The sequence below is a fragment of the Culex quinquefasciatus genome, chromosome 1 (assembly GCF_015732765.1).
Source record: "Culex quinquefasciatus strain JHB chromosome 1, VPISU_Cqui_1.0_pri_paternal, whole genome shotgun sequence".
Taxonomy (NCBI): Eukaryota; Metazoa; Arthropoda; class Insecta; order Diptera; family Culicidae; genus Culex; species Culex quinquefasciatus.
In genome coordinates, this window is record NC_051861.1 from 35,336,225 (window position 1) to 35,356,642 (window position 20,418).

The window sequence follows — 20,418 nt, forward strand, 5'->3', positions numbered from 1 at the left end:
ATGAATGATGATTTGCACTTGATAGTTTGACATATTTATGTTACTATATTGACATTTAGTTAGATTGAAAGTTTGCTAAATTAAGTTTAGATATGTTTTATATAGAATTTCCAGAGTTTTATAAACTTTATACTAAGTAATTAGAAAACTTTATATTCAAGTCAAATTATTTTTTTAATCAGTCAAGGATGCCTATTTGGAGTTGGGAGACTGGATTTATGGTGATTTGTCAACAAATAACTTTATTTATTTTAATTTTTCGAAAGGCGCACAGAAAAAAAATGATGGTAATATTCATCAGGAAATGGTGACAGATTTTGTGGCAAAATAAATGGTAAATTTTACCCCAGAAAATGATAAATCAGTTATTGATGAATATTCATCAGGTTCACATTTTTACACATTTTTTATGTAATATTACACAAATAAAGAGGTAATATTCAACCTACCAAATTTTCAACATTCCAAAATTCAACTTTTTTTTCTGTGTGTACAAACTTTTTTTGCACCTTTTTTGATTTTTGTAAATACTATTACTTTTATATAACTTTTTATAGAAAACATCTTTTCATAAGCTTTTTGTAGCAAAATGTTCGGTATGAGTTTCTAACACTAGTACTAGGTTTCTTTCAAACTTTAAATTGTTACATGTTTCATCACAAAATGTGCATAGTGCCCAAGGGTTGTAAATACTTTTTTTACATACTGTAAATGAATGTGAACGATGTCCGGATCTATCAACCGACCCATCATTGGTTAGGTATTCAAAAGACCTTTCCAACGAGTCCAAATCATTGATAATCTGGCAACCCTGTTTTGAGTTATTACCACTTAAGTGATATTTATGTATCTTTTTGAAGCCGGATCTCACTTAAATGTATATAAACTATGTCCGGATTCATCATCCGACCCACCGTTGGTTAGGTAATTTCCAATTTGTCCAAAACATTGATGATCTGGTAACCCTGTCTCAAGTTATGACCACTTCAGTGATATTTGTGTACTTTCTTTTCCGGATCTAAAAAATAGATGAAATTTGTTTCCAAATTTGTGTGTTCTATCATGTCACCCACTATTTGTAAAGAGTGAGGAAGGCACCAACCACATAGGTGGATTATGTAAGTTTTCTTGTTTCATTTTTAGTATTTAAATTAACATTTATCTTGTTTAGTTTATGTTTGTTTTAATTGTTTTTGGCCTATTCTACTACCTCCTATCATAACATTTTGCCTTTCTAATTTTTTCATGTTTTTTTAATTTTTTTTTTATTTTTTTCACGTTTTCTGCTATATAATGTCACCATTATCATTTCAATTGTAAAAAAAATGCGTAGAGGCATAGTCTGCGGCATTAGAAAAATTATTGCATACTTTTTTTTACTTCAAATATAGGAAATGATGATAAAAAACACAGCCAAAGTTGACCACTTTTAAAAATGACATTTTTAAATAAAACATGGGCAAAGTCACATAAAACAAGTAAAACTTGCAAGTTGAAAGTTGGAGAATATTTATGGGTTGGAAGTTACAACCCATAATTTTTTTAAAATCACAAGAATTCGATGCCAACATTTCAAAAAGCATCATGTACAAACCATGCGTTTTGAGAAAAACGCATTTGAATGTTGAACATCCATTTTCAATTACCATTTTTATATAAAAGCAAAATAAGATGTTCTAATGATAACAAACGGTGAAAAACGTTGCTTTTGTTGATACTTGATCATCCATATTCAATAAAACATTATTCCCGTAATTTTATTTGAGAAAAACAAACATAACTTCTTTTGAAATCACCAACGTCGATATCACCCTGGTGTCACTGAGGGGGGCGCTTTGTTATGATTCATTTTTCTTAGCCGAATGTACATGGCGCTTTGTTCATGTTGCTTTTTTTTCGTCACGAGGTTCATGTAGTCTTTTGTTTGACAGATTGACAGGGCTATATAAACAGGGACTGCTGACGGCAGAGATTTTGTTTATGTTACTTTATTTAAAATCATGATTAAACAGGCTTTACTGAAGCAACTTTTGCTCATTTTTGGTGGAGAGGTAGCTTATTAGGAGTACTTTCAGAATATGCAATAACCCAGAAAGTGTCAAAATGTACATGATGCCTTTTGAAATGTTACCGTCGAATTCTTCTTTCCAATGCTTTTTAAAGATCAAAAAATGGTTGAAAAGTGTACAAATTGCCAAAAGATTTCTTTTCCTTGGAAGAATTCAAGCCAAAGATTTGGTTAGGGCACAAAACCAAAACGCGCGATTCGAGAAAATCGCTGGCAGAAAGTGGCCAACTTTTATTTATTATTTATTATCTAAATCATTAATCCACCGCAACTATCCAAATTAATCACTCAAGAAAATCATAGTGAGAGAGATTATCCTGCAGAAATAAAAATTTAAATGCTTCCACTTTTGAAAGCTTGAAACATCACAATTTTCCACCCAATTGCTTCCATTCAGACTAATGGCCAACACCCCCCACAAACCACGTCAAACGATCCACCGCAATCAATTACGGCTTTTCCGAAAGCCTCTCGTTAAATGAAACCAATAAATCTTGAAGCACCCACACTCAAGGAATTTACACTGTTTATTTCTGGGGCTCAAAAACGCCCCCCCCCCGCAAGCATTCCGCTCTCAGCGCCCAACGGAAATAATTTAAGACCCGACCATTTATTTCTACAAAGTACCAAGGAGTTGCGTATTAATCTCGTTGAGCAGCAAATACACAAACACACTTTGTGCATGAACTTCCGTATGAACTTCCCCGGCAGAAGCAGCACTTGCTTACTGTATTGCCGCCACCATATCGTGCCAAATGAACAAACTTTCCCTGTTGGCTAATCCCACACCCTCCCCAAGTCCCTGCCCTAATTCCCCCAAACTTTCCCACCAGTCATCGGGGGTAAAAGACTTTTCCAAACGCAAAGTTTATCATATTTTCCGACGAATGCCAACTCAACTAAAAGTAAGAGCGAGCAGCACACGCCTTAAGTCTCCACAGATCAACTCTCGAAGCGATGGAAACGCATGGTAGGTACTTCTTGTTTCTCCTCCTCCCTGGAAAAGTGTTCCGTGGGGGAGGGTTGTACCAAGTGTTCATCCACACATACACACGCACATGGTTTTTCTAATCGCATGCCGCTGCTGCTGGGCGGAGGAATTTAGACCATAAATAGTCGAGTTCCCGAACGCAAAACTTCCAACTGCCAACGACTGCGACGACGACGACGACGACGACGATGGCTGGTAATGAATGTGCTTTTTGTGCTATCTTTGGAATGGGGTTGAGGTGTTTGGGATTAGGAGGAAAACGCCAGGGTGGTGCAGCACATTTTCATTTTTCGTTCCTGGTTAGGACTTTTTAATTGTTTTTTTTAAACCACGAAAGTTTTTAACGTGATGACTTCCATCATTGTCACGATTTTTCGTTCAAAGATATAAATTTTGCGTCGCTTTCAATATTTTGACAAAATTCCTTCTACAAGTTGTTTAGAATAGTGCTCTACACATGCTGATTCCTTTTGGTAACAATTATCCCATTCCTTGCAAAGTTATGGAAATCGTCATTAATCAATGATTGCCAACTAGGCCGTCAATGACTGCACCACAAAATTATATAAATTTTGAAGCACAATTGATTTAGATCAAAATTTCCTTCAGTGGCTTCAAGAAGGCAACAATCGGCACATGCTGATTCCTTTTGGTGCTGAAATTCGGTAAATTGAATTTAATATAAAATATTCTATAGTGATGATCAGTTTTCTTCGAAAATGATCAACGGCTTCACCTTAAAGTAGCTAGGTACATCTATTTGATTTGCAAAAAGGATACTTTCCCAAGTAACCGCGAGGCACTAAATAGCGGCATTAAATCAGCATTATATTGGCATTTAATACCAGCAAATAATGCTTCAAAACATTTAATCAGCACTTTTCCCTTGAGAAATATTTCAAGTGGCGCACAGTGATGCTGATTTAATACTTCACCGAAAGCTCGAACAAAAACAAACTGCTTTATCGACGTCAAGGCTGGGGGGAAAAAAGAACAGCTGCTCCACACACTTGGTGGTGGGCCTCCTTTGTTTTTTTTCTCCTGTTGCGTTTCATGTGGGAGTGTGACACTTTGATGTTATTTTTGCATTTTTCTCGTCGATCTCCAGGATGCGCGCCAGCCAACTGATGTATTCTGAAATGAGTGTTTGTTTTGAAACTTTTAATCGATGTGGATAATGCATCAAACATTAATGAAGACTTTCTTTCTGCTGTTTAGAGATTCTGGTTCATGGTTGGACGGAAATAGGGACGTGGCGTTACATCGTGCTGCCATTTGGTTTTTTTAAGTGCAAGAGTGGAAAAGTGCTGAGTCATCGTCTAAAAATAGACGGCTTCCTATCTCGCCCAGCAAAATAAAGTCGATAAAGTAGTCGGTTTCGATGAGAAAAAGTGGAAAAAGTGTTCTAAAAATAGCGACGCCATCCCTCTATTATTTACGAGTCACTCAGCAAATTGCGGCCTGCCAGTAAGTGCAGTGCAATCAATTACGGAAAGCTTGAGGTTATTAGGGACAAGTACTGGCTAACGGCTAACGGGAACTGTTTTCCCGAGGAGTGCTTGGTCCACGGTTGGCAAAATTTCGCAAAGTGTATCAGACTTCTGGAAAACAGCTTTTTGCTTGCGAGAAAAATCATTCAATTTACCAGAGAACTTTTGATAATGTCCTTTGTGCTATAGAGGGATGGCGTCGCTATTTTTAGAACACTTTTTCCACTTTTTCTCATCGAAACCGACTACTTTATCGACTTTATTTTGCTGGGCGAGATAGGAAGCCGTCTATTTTTAGACGATGACTCAGCACTTTTCCACTCTTGCACTTAAAAAAACCAGATGGCAGCACGATGTAACGCCACGTCCCTATGGGCATAAGTTTTGAAAAATTTGGCTTATTACAGGCTGCAGTTTTCCACAAAATAAAAACAAGAAAACACTTCAATCGGCGGGAATTGAACCCAGCTCACGCAAAAATAAAACTGGTGCACACTGGGGGAATTGCGCCTTAGCCCGCACGTTTGATGGAACGGTATGACGGGAGAAGGATAAAAGTCAATAAAACCGTGCCAGGCTGAAATGTTCCCCGTATTGATGGGTTACTTTGTTGATAAACATCAAATGCTTTGAAGCACATTTTCAAGGTCGTAAATGGTGATTTAATGCCAGTTGTAATGCTGCAAAGTCTTGATACTTTGAAGCATTCGCAAAGCTTATTTACTACTTCAAAACATTCCAGTGCTGATTTAGTACTGCATTAATACTTCAATCAAGTGCTTGTGGTTACTTGGGTTAATATCGAATATTCTAAAATTTAAATAATTTTCATTATCAAATTGCGGTTCCTTGTATTTTTGTTGTTTTTTAGGGAGATGTACAGAGTCTTCACCATAAATGATAGCTGAATTTGTTCATCTAAAAAAATAAACATTTAATATAAAATGAGTTAATATTACACCATAAAAGATGTAATTTTAAACCTCCAAATTTTATACTTTCAAAATTTACACATTATGTTTTTAACTGTGTGTAGGCATTTGTAAATGAGCATCGTGTTTCGAGAAAACGCGTTGTAAGTTTGACAGTAGAGCAGTTCTCCCAAGAATGTGCAAATTTTACGCAAATTTATTTCATGTTTTTTTCTTATTAGGATGAAACTTTGTATGTACCTTTTTTATAACCAAAGGAGACATTTTATGTCATTATTTCGCGCACAGTAAACAAATGTGTAAATTGGAATGATGTTATATTGAAAGGTGTTTTTTTACCTCAATTAAGACTGAAAAGAGTGACATTATGCTTCGCTTCGGTAGGAGACGGTGATTTTAGCGGATTGCAGACTGGATTTCGCCATGTGATGTGATGATTGTCTAAGCCCAAGTTGCTTAGGATTGATAATTGGGAATAGAACCAATTCCACCTGAACCAGATTCTCACCACCATGACAGCCGTCCATTGCCGGCCGCTCCCATCTCCACCGCGCACCAGGGACAAGGATAGGAGATTTGGCAGACGGGAAGTGTTGATGCTCCACTTCAGGGGACAAGGGAAAATCTCCACGGTGTCCCCAAAAAAGTTTCGCTTGGAGTTGGACGGTTTTTGGGAAGGTAGAAGGTCTAGGATACGCTCTAAGCAAGCGTTGCGACCAATGGCATAATGTGTTTAAGGGTTATAGTTTTATTCTCAAGGCAAGCAATCGGATGCTGCTGTCGAGACATTTCCCGACATTTTAAGACTAAAATTTAAGAGTAACATTACACCAAAAAAGTGGTAAAATTACACATTTTTAGAGGCAAAATTACGCATTTTTCTGACATTAAAGATGTCCTGTGCATACTAGTCTTTATACAATTTTGGCAGCTGTCCATAGAAAAAGGCTATACAAAAAAAAATGTATCCTGAGAACGGATGTTTTGTTTCCAGCTAGATTGTACATGCTGCTAGGAACACTCGAAAAAAATTAAGCTTTAAAAATCATTTTCAAATATGTTTATCTGAAACATATTTGAAAATGACAAAAATTGCAATTTTAGAGCTAAAGCAAAAAATGGTCAACATTCAAAAGGCAAGCAATTTGTTTGATATCATTTTCAGATGTAAAATCAAATTTGCAATCAAAAAGTACTTTACCAACAATTTTATATCATGCACCGTTTTCAAGTTATTGCTAAAACAAATTTTATATTTAGCTAAAAACGCGACTTTTTGTATCTGCAGAGTTTTCATGAACATCCCTAAAAATGTTTTTTTTTTCGAAAATCTACGCTAAGGTTTGAAAAGGTTATCATACAATTATTATTGCTAACCTGCTATTTGCTAGGTTCATTAAATACAACATAATTTCGAAATAAGACTAAAATTTTTACGATAGTTTCATTTTTTTTTAATTTTTTTTGAAATTCGTACGCATATCTGCAGATTTTTAAACGTTTGAGTTGACTTCAATTAAAAAAATAAATGTTAAATGTTTCAACTTTTGACCTTTACGTAGGTTGCTATTTGTTGACAATCAGAAAATCCCATAATTCCTGTCTATCTTTTTTCGGTTGTTTACAAATTACATACAAAGATAGGATCTGCATTAGGCCGTCTCAAAAAAAAAATAAAAATAAATAAAAGTTGTCAAATCTTTGGTGCTCACCCCTAGAATGATAGATTAGGATGTCAGGAACAATGTTTTCATACTACAAAAAAATCCCTAAAATGGTTTACAACTCGCGCGAGGAGCTTGAATGAAAAAAGTGCATTTTTCGAGTATTTTTCAGAAATGCGCGTAACAATCATACTAAAGTCATTCAAATTTGGTCGCCTTGGGCTTAAAGTTATAGTTTAATGTCCCCTGAACAAATTTCTGTACAGGCATAGTCCATAAAAGCTTGTGTTTGGGCATGGCAGGGCGTTTTAGCGCGAAAAAAAAGGTATTTTTCAGCTAAAAAATTTCAAAAACCAATTTTGCAGCCAAAACTAATGCATACAGCAAATAGGAAATTTTACGAAGATGATTTTGCTTTTTTTAACATTCTATTTATGTCCACGCAAAGCCGAGATATTTACATTTTAGTGAACAAAATGTGACGAATTTTCAAAATTCTTAGTATATTTCCCTTTTTAAGCATAAAACATTGGTTACTATGATTACAAACGGGAAAGCACATATTTTGGATATTTTTATTTTGCACGCTCAAAAACAATATTTGTTTACAACATTTCATGAGAAACATGAGATTTTCTCACAATGTGACGTGACATTAAACTTTAACTTGAAGCCCAAGGCGACCAAATTCGAATGACTTTAGTATGATTGTTACGCGCATTTCTGAAAAATACTCGTAAAATGCACTTTTTTCATTCAAGCTCCGCGAGCGAGTTGTAAACCATTTTTGGGATTTTTTTGTTGTATGAAAACATTGTTCCTGACATCATAATCTATCATTCTAGGGGTAAGCACCAAAGATTTGACAACTTTTCATTTTTTGGGACGCTCTAATTTGCATATTTGAAAACCTATGTACAGAAATTCCATTTGAAAAGGGCACAAATCAAAAAAAAAAGTTCTCCGATTGGGCCCCAAATTTTTGTGGGGCTTCGCAGGTCAAAATAATTAGACTCATATTTTCTTGTTTGGCCATTGGTGTGACCTACACCGTACTAGGGTGGTCCCAAGAGTGGCCATTTTAGTCAATTTTATTAAAAACCACATTTTTTTAAAATCATAACTCCGCTCCATTTCAACAGATGTTTAGCTGCAAATGAAAGGTTATTGGTAGGTTTTTCAAGAAAAAATAATTTGAAAACCGAAAAAACTAGCTAAACATTTGAAAAAGTCGTATGAAAACTTAAAATTGTGTTTTGACCGAGTCTGTACCAAAGAGCCTATGTCTGAAAATATTTTTATCGGATTCCTCGGAATACTCAAACACTGGAGGTTCATTAACAGGATTCCGAGATATAAATAATTGTTTGAAAATAAAAAGTGTGATTTTCGGCACACCACACGCAAAATCGAGAAAATGACGAAAACGGGAAAATTTAACTTTTTATTCATGTTTGGATATCAAAATTTTCGTAAAGACGACACTATTGGTCGACGGTTTAACTACAAAAGCCGCCACAAAACCCATTTTGCAAACGCAGTTTAACGGGACGTCACGCGAGGAAAAGGGGAAGAGTGACAGGCATCGCTGGGAATCAATCGAATCAACAAAACTAACAAATTACACAAAGCACACAAATTGGCAACACTGCCAAACAATGTTGCGCAAATTCTTTTATGTGTCGAAAAATGATTTAAAAAGGGGTTTGTCTTCACAGAAAAAAAGTTGAATTTGGGAATGTTGAAAATTTGGTAGGTTGAATATCACCACTCTTTTTTGAATAATATTACAATATTACATATAAAATGTGTAAAAATGTGAACCTGATGAATATTCATAAAAAAACTGATGAAAATTCATCATTTTTTGGGGTAAAATTCATCATTTTTTAGCCCCAAAATCTGTCAACATCTCACAAATTTTCAGCCAAATAATAATAAAAGTTTTAAGAGAACTTTAAGAGAAATTGCTGCAAAATTTCATGTTTCTTACCCCCGATCAAAATATGATTGAATGTTCTGACAAATTAACCACCCTAACAGGGAGAATTTCACCACCACCAACACGACTCACATACCATTTCCAGGACAAACCGTATGTACATCCGGAGACGAATTTTCACCTCCCCATCTCAACGATGACACCTAACCCCCCCCCCCAAAAGCTCACACGCGTGCTCTGCTAAATGTGCAAAGTCACGAAATCTGTGAACTGTGAAAATGACTTCTAGTCCGATCGTTTGTTTTCCTTGCGCGTTTCCAGTCGTCGCCGTCTTTGGCGTAGTCTGCACCGGGATTTGGTGTTATATTCCAAAAGACTCACACGTGGGCTGTACTTGGTACCGGCTGGCGAGAGAACATGGATAGGTCATGTGTACTGGCACACTGTTGAACGAGTTTTCTTAGCTGACAAATCCACGCAAAAAAGCTTTTTCTCTTTTCTCAAATCTCAAATCAAATCTTCAAATTATACCACCAAATAAAAAAAAAAACTTCTTTTTTTAAATAAGAAATTATCACGCTGGAAACATTCTATTCTCAACAGAATAATGCTAAATGTAGTCCAAAGATGCACAAAGTGCCCCAATCAACATGCTGGTAGAACCTTTTGGCAACATTTATAGCCCAATCTAATCCAATATCCGGTTTGAATTCACCGACCATGAGCAGGTCAGCACTTCGGTGGCCCGGATAGTTCCAAAATATCTCGATGAATCCTGGCAGCCTGCAATCACGCTCTATTTGCGAAACCCGTCGTCTCCTTGGCTAAACTCCCCGGGCACCGTTTTGGCCGAGGCCGACGCTGAAACAACAGCCACGTTCCTGCTAAAACTGGGCCGAGCTGATGCATCTGACTGGCAAAGTAAGGAGCCCCGGCGAGGAAATTACGGTTATGATTTATCCATGAGCTCCAGTTTCAGCTTGGCTCGTGCCGACGACGCTCTCTAACTCGCTCTATTTGGGGAATATCTCTGTCACCAGGACACAAATTTGGCTTCCCAATCCCAGCTCGTACGAACGTACAAAGTGTGTAAATCAGCCAAGGATGCAAAGGAAAGGCACACAACTCTCGAAAACGGTTGAGTTGATTTATAGGACCAAGATGCCGAATGTGTAAAGTTTAGCTATATTATGTGGGCTAGGGTGGTTCAAATTTGAATTTGCGACGTCAACTTTGGGAAGCTTGTTCAGAATTTCAGCTATTTCGTGCTTCCCATTTCATTAGGGCACAAAACTTTTGTAAACAAGAGTGTACCCCTCTCACACCTTATGCAAACTATCATTCGAGTGAAAGGGATGTACTATTGTTTACAAAAGTTTTGTGCCCATTTAACCTAAGGAGTTAGCCTTCACTCGCAGGATGATAATGTTTGTCGTAACAATGGCCTATATGTTTAAAGAAGGCAAAATCTGAAATGTTCTTGACGTGGAATGCATGGCGCGAAAATTAAAATTTGAACCACTCTAATGTGGAACTTCTTGGTTTGTAAAGTGAACTCACAACTGATCAATTATGGAAGTGAGCTTGTCGCCGGTAATTGCATCTAATTGCTGTACAAAATTTATACTGATAGCGTTAGTTTCTCTAAAGCAGTGTAAAACATGTTCCAAAATTAAACTTTTTTTCCAAAAATGGTATATTGAAGCAAAATAAAAGCAAAATGCACCTACATTTTAAAACGATTAAACGGGATTGAACTCGTATATTAAAATTACTATACTAAAAAACTATGTATGTATTTTCTCTGTGATTATTGAAACTATTTTGCATCAGTAGTTTGTCCCTACAAGTCTCTATAAAATTTCAGCAACTACAGCGTTTCAAACAGAAACAGGTCATACACGAAGTATTCAAAGCAAATGTGCTCAGATTTGGCACAAATTTATCATGGGAGGAGTTCTTTGGCCAAAATAAAAAGAATCGTATTTTGTTTTGTATGGTGATTAGGGTGCTCCTATCCGAAAAAGGGTGGTCCAAAAATGTCTTTTTTCGTCGATTTTTGCAAAACAGCAATTGCAGCACTAAACAGGAATTTTTTAGGTACTTTTGTCTAGACCCTCTTCAGGCAATTTTACATAAAAGTCTCCATATTGACCATTGTCCTAAGTCCGATCCTTTTGAAGTTACAGCGTCTTTTAGAATAAAAATGTTGAAAAATGTTTTTTTGCAATTCCGTCGTGAAACTACTTACTTTTCCTGTCATTCTTGAACGACGAAATAGCCTACTTTTCTGTACCAAAAATAAAAGAATCGAATAACAACACTTTTCAAAATAAATGCTGAAAAGTTCTACTTTTCAGCACTCAAATGGGTGCTGAAAAGTTGAACTTTTTAGCTCTTGTTTCGAAAAGTAACACTTTTAAACATTTTTTTGATTTTAACGATTTATTGACAAAATACTTCAATTAGACATAAAATTTCCCTCAGTGTGTGTTTTTTGGAATTGCAAAAAATGTTGTATGGAACTCGTTGCAAAACTTGTTTTTTTCAGCACTCTTCGTATTTACCCAACTCGGTGAACCTCGTTGGATAAATGTACGACTCGTGCTGAAAAAAATCTCTTTTTGCAACTGCATAAACTACTATTTAAATAAACATTATTTTAATCGATCTCAAACATGCAAAATATGATTTTAATTTAGGAAATCTCATTTTTAAATGTTTTTATGTGATTGGGATTGTTTTTTTTATGAAAAAAAATGTTAGGCCTTTAGAAATAACGTCATGATTCGAATTCCCGGACAATTCATCTTGTTTTATCAATAATTTGGATATAAGTTCGCATTATGAATGTCAAAACTGTGTTATTTGATGAATTCTAACATCAACTTTCATTTTAAGTTTGTTTGAACGCTGTAGTTAATGTCAAAACAATTAAATAAAATAAAACTATAAGATTACCAAAACTTCGAAACATTTCACGTGAAATATTTCATAGGCATCCGAAGCACCGGGAAAGCAAAGCAGAAATTTATGGTTTTGATTTCCTTAAATATCGATTGTTTTGATGTTAACAGCTTATTTGAGACCTAAAGAATGCCATTCACTAACATTTCAGTCCAAATTTGTGAGATTCATTAGCTAAAACGAGTGTCCGGAATTCGAAGCACAACTAGTCATTTCAATTTTCAAATTCTGATGAAAAATTGTTAGAAAAGACATATTTTGCATGCATTCTCCTAAAAACTGACTATTTATACTACATCCTGATGATATTTCTTCATTTCAACTCATTACATGGTTTTTTGTCAGTTAAAACGAAAATGATATGCTACTAAGTGTCCGGATTTCGAATCGTGACGTTAACAATATTTTTTGCCCCCCCCCCCGATTTTGAAAAGGGGTGACAAACATATTTTTATACAATTTTGAGATGATTAGAATAACATTGAATTTATTTTTGATCTCATGTTTGATTTTGCCACTTAAAATTGAGCCAAGTTTTTGTTCTGCCTTTATATTAGAAAAATTCGGTGTAAAAAGAAGTTTGGGTTGTCTCACCGTTTCAAACCTTCAGACACCAAGTTTGGAGTTGGAATCTTGAAAGAGAGAACGCCAAGGCAATGCGGCAATGGTAGAGCGAACCATTTGATGTTTGATTTTTTTTGTAGGTTGGACATTTAGACACCCTTTCGTTTGTGCCCAAGATAGCCAAAATCGGTTGAAATGGTGCGGAGTTATGATTTTTTTTAATTGTGGTTTTTTTTGCAAAAATCGACGAAAATTGCCATTTTACGAACCACCCTAACAGGGCGTAGGTCACCGTAATAGACAAACAAAAAAAATACGGGTCTAATTATTTTGGCCAAGAAACCCACAGTAAATTTTTGAGTCCGATCGGAGAATTTTTTTTTCGAATCATGCTTTTTTCGGGGGAATTGCTATATTATTGTGATTTGAATTTTATTTTTTTAGGGTATAAACCATACAAATGTATATTTTAGTAAGTTGCGTAGAAATGTGATAGAACTTTTTGTCAGCGATCATTTCCGATAACAACATTTCGTCACTGCCGTGCCTACTTGTCGTACGTACATTTTGGGCCAATTTAGGTTATTGCATCTCACAGTGCATCATCTTTTGATCTTCACAGATCCCCAAAATTCGATTTCAATCCTGAGATATTCAACGAAATCCGAAAAAACTCCGTGCATTTTTGACAGTTTACATATGAAAGTAGTTTCAATCTTGCCGTGCTATCTTGTCACTCACTGAAAATTGATGTAATTGCGACAATTGGCCAAAGGGATTTCAGGTCAGAACGCGTTTGACGCACGTACCAGTTAGTACCGCGTTTTTCTCGGAACTTCTAGATGGCGGGTGCGACAAGATAGCACGACGACGTCGTTTTGTTCGCTGACACAAAGCGCCTATCAAAGCCGAAACGAACGAAAAAGCAGCCGAACGAGACAACGTGCTCTTTCTCTTTCTCTCGTTTCGCGCTCTCTCTCTCTCTCTCTCTCTCTCTCTCTCTCTCTCTCTCTCTCTCTCTCTATCTCTCTCTCTCTCTCTCTATCTATCTCTTTGTAGCTTCCTTGTGTTTGTTGCGTGTTGTCAGAAATAATATGATTGCGATCATTGGAGAGATGATCGAAATCTCGGCAGAGTGTCAAACGACCGTTCTCTGAGTGAATGTTTTTCTAGAGAGTGCATGAGTGTCTTTGCGTGGCACTCTTTCGTTTGTGTGTGAAATGAACGAGAATAGAATGTCAAAACCAGGTTGTCGTGGTGAAGACGATTGAAGTGTTCTGTCACTTATCACAAACAAAGTCGATATAGAGGAGAAAATCGTGACGTCAGAAATGAAATTAAATCACTCAAAATCATGTTGCGAGTGACTTTAACAGTTTTGCCTTGTTTGACGGCTACTTTGTCCCCAGTTTTCCGTGGGAAAGAAAAGGAGGCCAATACTTTATGAAAATCATACCTGTCAAAATCCCTAGCCTCAAAATTTTGTCGCGAGTTTTCTCTATTTCGTAAGCACTGATCCAGCATAAAATTTAATATTCAAACACCATGGCTATATTTCTACAAATTCTCACTTGGCCTTCAGCATTAAACTTGTCCCCAAAAATAAACCTGCAAGGACAATAAATACCAGAGCTCTATTCCGTTTAACTGCATAACTTTGACCATAACTCAGTTTGAATAGGCCAACAAACCATTCCAATTTTAATTTCCATTAATTTTTGTTCATCGTTCCGGAACAATTCCCCCTCCCCTGTTCCTTTTTTGTCGTGCTCGAAATGGCTGCAGATATCCACGAACAGGTTCATATCAGGTCCAACTGCCATTTCATCTTAATTTTATGGTCGGTGTCCGGTGCGCCTTTTTCCCCCGGAACCCTCCGCCTGCCAACGTGGTCCTGCCCGATGTCCAGCCCAGTCAGTGTGTGTGTGTGATTATTATCTGGAACCGCTCACGTGGCCAATTCCGGCCTTGGCCTTTTGTCCTCTGGAGTCTGAACCGGACTTGGAACCACAGGGACCGTCTTCTTGCTGTCATCTTGGCTGACGCTGACCATGGTCCGAAGTAAGTCCGGGGAAGTAATCTATTTTACGATCCCGGGATCGATGTCCGATTCTGGTCACGTGCGCCCATCAAGCGGACACGGTCACGCCTCGGCTAATGGAGAATTTGGATCCTCGATTGGGAGGAACCGTTACGAGCATGTATGGTCGGTCCCATTTTTTTTCGAAGGAGGGAGGCAGGCCATTACGACGAACAATTGCCGGGGAGGTGAGAGGACGGTCAAAAGCTGGGAGAGATGATTTAAGAAAATGAAATCGACTGAAGCCCTGAAATTAATAATGATGGCAACCGGGAATTGGGAGATCGGAGTGTAGGTCGGTAGGTCAGGATTATGGTGCCAGGAAGTGGAGGAAATTAATTCGTTATTTTGGGGTCGTGCAATATGTTAGGCGAAAGCCGATTTGCACACAGTAATGAATGGCGGCACTTAAGTAGTGGAGCTTTGAATGAGGTGAAGAACACATTATGCTCGCAAAAGGTCATTAGGGAGTGGATATTACGGCCTTTGTTTATGGAGTGACAGTTAGAAAGTCAATTATAATAACTTATAATATGTATATTGGCGATTTGAGTCGAAAGATCTCAACATTAAATTTAATTGCATTACGGTAATTTTGATTTAGACGGACAAGACTGATCAGAAACTATCAAATATCAAACAATTCAATGTCCGAAAATCATTTTAAACATCAATTTTCAATCAATCATTTTATGGCGTAGTACTTGTAGAAACATTCAACCCATTGGTGATTGCCCCAATTTGGTGCAAATCTACATGGAATAAACCAGAATCTGCATGAAAACTGTCTTCACGGATTTTTTTTTGCGATACATGTAGTGGTGAGCAATTCTCTACGAATTGGATGATTTCGACCATTTTTTTTATCAGCTCAAACTTTGTGAGGGCCTTACCAATAACCAATGTTGACAGCCGTACACATAAAAATGGTATGCAAAAATTCGAAAATTAATGTCTTTGAATCTGTAACTTTTGAAGAAATCTTCTGATCGATTTGGTGTCTTCGGTAAAGGTGGGTAATTCTCCGCCAACTCACACATCAGTTTCCACTCCTGATCACGAATCCGAGGTCCGTTTTTTGATATCTCGTGACGGAGGGGTCGTACTTAAATTTTTGAACATGCGAAAAAAATACATGCTTTTCAATAATTTGCAGCCTGAAAGGTGATGAGATATAAATTTGGAGTTAAAGAGACTTTTAAGTAGAGTTGGACACCCGGCGTATTAAAAATTTCGAAAAAACGTATTTAAAAAAAATCCATTTTTTTCAGCATGTCATTTTAAGGGAAGTTGAATAAACTTTTGGAATTTACATTAACCCAGAAGGGTCATTTTTGCATTTAAAACTAAATTTTTCATTTAAAAATTCGTAACTTTTGAGCCATAAGTATTAACAGAAATGTTGCCGCCAAATTATGTTTAAAAAATAGTAATTTCAGTCAAAAAAATTGGTTGGCGTCAGATTTTCATGTTAAACCAAATAGGTAATCAAAAATAATCAACGGAGTTTTTGATAAAGAGCACCGTTTTTAAGATATGTGTAGTAGCCTGTCCCATTTTGAGGTCATGTCGAGGAATTTCAGGTGCTCACTTCATAAATGATTGATTATGATGTTAGGAACAATGTTTTCTTAGACAAGAAAAAATAATAAAATACTTTCTCGCACCCCCTAGTTGATTTACTGAAAAAGTCTTTTTTTTAACAAATTTTCTAAAATCGCTTGGAATCAGTACTAAAACTGATTCGATCTGGTGAGTATTATCTTCAAGCCATAGGTTTTTGTCCATAGATTAAGATGCACTATCAATATTGGACCAAAACCTAAGTTTTTGGACTCTCTCTGGCGAATTTATGTCGAAAAAATCGCATTTTTTCGAAACTTTTTCCAGAAATGCTCATTTAATTTAGGGTAGCCTATTTTTCCCAGTAAAACCAATACATGCAGCTTGTAGGAAATTTCATGGCGAATATTTTTCTCTCTGAGAAAATGCAATTTTGACACTCCAGAGCCGAGATATTTGAGTTTTAGTGAGAAAAAAAGTGCCAATTTTCAAAATTTCTCAGAATTCAGAAGCAAGGCCTACTAATTACACGATATTGCAAGCATGTGTCGCAAAGGTCAGGGTTTGCTTTCGTATAGTAATTTAGGCCGCTGAATCCGAATCTGAAATCAAATTTCGTGTAAACAGTGATGTTTTTAGCTACACCCTTTTGGAATGTTTTTTGCGTGATTAAATCGCTGCAATTTAAATTGCTTGCAAGTTCGATCATACTTTTCACGAAATTTTACGTTTACACGAAATTTGATTTCAGATTCGGATTCAGCGGCCAAAATTACTAAAAGAAAGCATACCCTGACCTTTGCGACACATGCTTGCAACATCGTGTAATTAGTAGGCCTTGTTTCTTAATTCTGAGAAATTTTGAAAATTGACACTTTTTTCTCACTAAAACTCAAATATCTCGGCTCTGGAGTGTCAAAATTGCATTTTCTCAGAGAGAAAAATATTCGCCATGAAATTTCCTACAAGCTGCATGTATTGGTTTTACTGGGAAAAATAAACTACCCTAAATTAAATGAGCATTTCTGGAAAAAGTTTCGAAAAAATGCGATTTTTTCGACATAAGTCCGCCAGGGAGAGTCCAAAAACTTAGGTTTTGGTCCAATGTTGATAGTGCATCTTAATCTATGGACAAAAACCTATGGTTTGAAGATAATACTCACCAGATCGAATCAGTTTTTGTATTGATTCCAAGCGATTTTAGAAAATTTGTTAAAAAAGTGACTTTTTTCAGTAAATCGACTAGGGGGTGCGAGAAAGTATTTTATTATTTTTTCTTGTCTAAGAAAACATTGTTCCTAACATCATAATCTATCATTTAAGAAGTGAGCACCTGACATTCCTCGACATGACCTCAAAATGGGACAGGCTAATGTATAGCCACTTGAATTTAATGTCAACTTAAAAATTCCCGTTTTTAGATTTTTAAGGTGGTGGCCGCGATTGTCCTTTTCAGAAAACATGTTGCTCTAAAAGTTCAGAAAATTTCCAATAAAATTGCCTGAGAGGCATTGAAGATTGAATTTCTAGTTTCTGAAATACTGCGGATAAAAGAAAAAGAAACAAGAAAATTGAAGTTATTTAACTGCAACCAGAGCTTTTGGACACAGATTATTGTTATAGGAAATTTTAGTATCTTCAGAACTACGGGAACTATCGATTTAATGTTTTATTCATCCCTTAAGCTACTGTTTTATGAAAGATTTAAAACAAAATTTGACATTTTTTTAGTACCGATATCTCACAAAATAATGATTCAAATTCAATGTTCAAAAATGAAACATCAGTATTTTTTCATTTCTGCAAAAAAAAAAAAAATGGGTAATTCTCCGCCGACTCACACAGCAGTTGCCCCGACACCTCTTCGATTTGCGTGAAACTTTGTTCTAAAGAGTAACTTTTGTAACTAACATACTGATCACGAATCCGAGGTCCGTTTTTTGATATCTCGTGACGGAGGGGTGGTACGACCCCTTCAATGTTTGAACTTGCGAAAAAGAGGTGTTTTTCAATAATTTGCAGCCTGAAACGGTGATGAGGTAGAAATTTGAAGTCAAAGGGACTTTTATGTAAAATTAGACGCCCGATTTGATGGCGTACTTAGAATTAAAAAAAAAACGATTTTTTCAGCGAAAAAGAAACACTAAAAAAGTTTACAAAACTCTGCCACTTTCCGTTACTCAACTGTAATTTTTTTTTGAACATGTCATTTTAAGGGAAATTTAATGTAATTTTCTTTTCGACAATAACCCAGAAAGCTCATTTTTCATTTAGAACAATTTTTTTTATTTATAATGTCGTGTTTTTTCTAACATTGCAGGGTTATTTTTGCTTATAGACATTACGAGTTATCACCATTTTACGAAAAAAAATTTTAAAAATTTTACTTTTTGCGTTTTTCTTTTTTTCGTGACCATGAACGGCCATGATCAACGACGACCAACTTTTTCAAAACTTTTTTTTCGTGAAATCGCGATAACTCGTGATGGTTATAAGCAAACTCCTTATGTTTATATATCGAAACGTTTGTAATTGTCTGCTCTACAACTTTGTAGAACATTATTACATTCTAAAAAACAACCCTGCAAAGTTAGAAAAAACACGAAATTTTAAAATTAAAATTTAGTTCTTAATGAAAAAATACCCTTCTGGGTCAATGTAGATTCGAAAAGTACATTAAATTTTCCTTAAAATGACATGTTCCAAAAATTGTTACAGTTGAGGAACGGAAAATGGCAGAGTTTTTAGAACTTTTTTTAGTGTTTTTTCGATAAAAAATACGTTTTTTTCGGAATTCTGAGTACGCCATCAAATAGGGCGTCGTACCACCCCTCCGTCACGAGATATCAAAAAACGGACCTCGGATTCAAGATCAGGGACTATTACCCCTTAGTTTCATGCAAATCGAAAAGAGGTCGGGGCAACTTTTCCCGATTTCGTGTGAGTTGGTAGAGAACTACCGGAATTCAACTAAAAATTGCATGCAATATTCAAAGTGCATGTGTTTCTGGGGACCTTAAAGTTTATGCCTCTTTCGAGTTGAACTTGCGCAAAAAAGTTGTTGGTCGGTGTAATTGTTTAAAAAGTTATGCTGTAACAGTTTCTATAACTTATCGAAACAAAAAAATTGTGAGCAAAATTACCACACTTGAAACATCATAAAAATACTAAAACATCAACTACAGTGCCTCTAGCGCAACTTACCCACGGGTTGTTCCCCTGCTGGTTAGCCCAGTAGCCCTCGCCGGCGTCGGCCCACTGCGATTCGAGCGGCAGTTCCGGCTCCGGGGGCCATAGCGGTGGCTTCGGCGGCCGCGGGGTTCCCGGTTCGCCACGTGGGCACCACAACACCGACTGTGGGCAACCTATGTTGATGGTTTTCAGCAACCAAGCTGCCACGGACAGTTTATAGAGACACAGTGTCGGGCGGGGCTTGTCTTCTTCCTATTTTCCTATGCGCTGCTGGGAACACTGCACTGGCCTAACTGCTGCAGCTGGCAACACCTGCTGCTGCTGCTGAAGGTGGCTCGTTGTTCACGTGGCCGGACGTTGGGCGGACTGGTGCCACTCCGGCGGGAAATTGTTACGCACTTGCACATGGTTTTGATTGGCTTTCAATTGAGTGAGAAAGTGTGTGTGTGTGCGTGTGTGTACACTTTGATGGAGCTTCACGAGTTCATTCCGGTAGATTTCTATGAACAATCAAACGAACGCACTGTATCATGTATCTTTTCTCGTTCGCAGACTCGCACCGAAGGAAGTTACTTTAAAATACATTCCAACCCCTGGAGCAGAGGATAGATGCAAATTTCAGAAAATTTAACTGTGATTTGAATTGCTCCCTCTCTCGCTTCTGGTACAGATGTGGAGAACAATCAGAGTCGGAAGCTAAGCAAATACCAACCACAATAGAAACGAAACGAAGGAAAATAAACTCAATTTGCACAACAAATGAGAAAATTCAACAAATCTTGCCAGTGAACAGGAAGAGTCCATGTGAACATGGTGGCTTTCTCGTATTGGGTATGAAAAATCTTGTTTTGAATGATTTTAACTTTTGTCGAGATAATTATACAAAAAATAACACAAAATGTTTGATTTCAAATTTATCATAGAACAATTTTCATAACATCCACAATCACTTTTCAATAGGGCAC

At 36.7% G+C, this 20,418-nt stretch overlaps 1 protein-coding gene across 1 annotated transcript in view; it reads right to left on the reverse strand.

Annotated features, from left to right (window-relative positions):
- The window catches only part of LOC6039163, a 39,957-nt gene extending 20,097 nt beyond the window's left edge, over window positions 1–19,860 (reverse strand). Inside the window, exons 1-2 of the mRNA XM_038262218.1 lie at window positions 19,743–19,860; window positions 19,466–19,701 (exon numbers count right to left, since the gene is read on the reverse strand). Coding sequence (XP_038118146.1) covers window positions 19,466–19,701; window positions 19,743–19,860 — 354 coding nt within the window. The remainder of the gene's footprint in view (window positions 1–19,465; window positions 19,702–19,742) is intronic.
- Window positions 19,861–20,418: the final 558 nt, after the last annotated feature.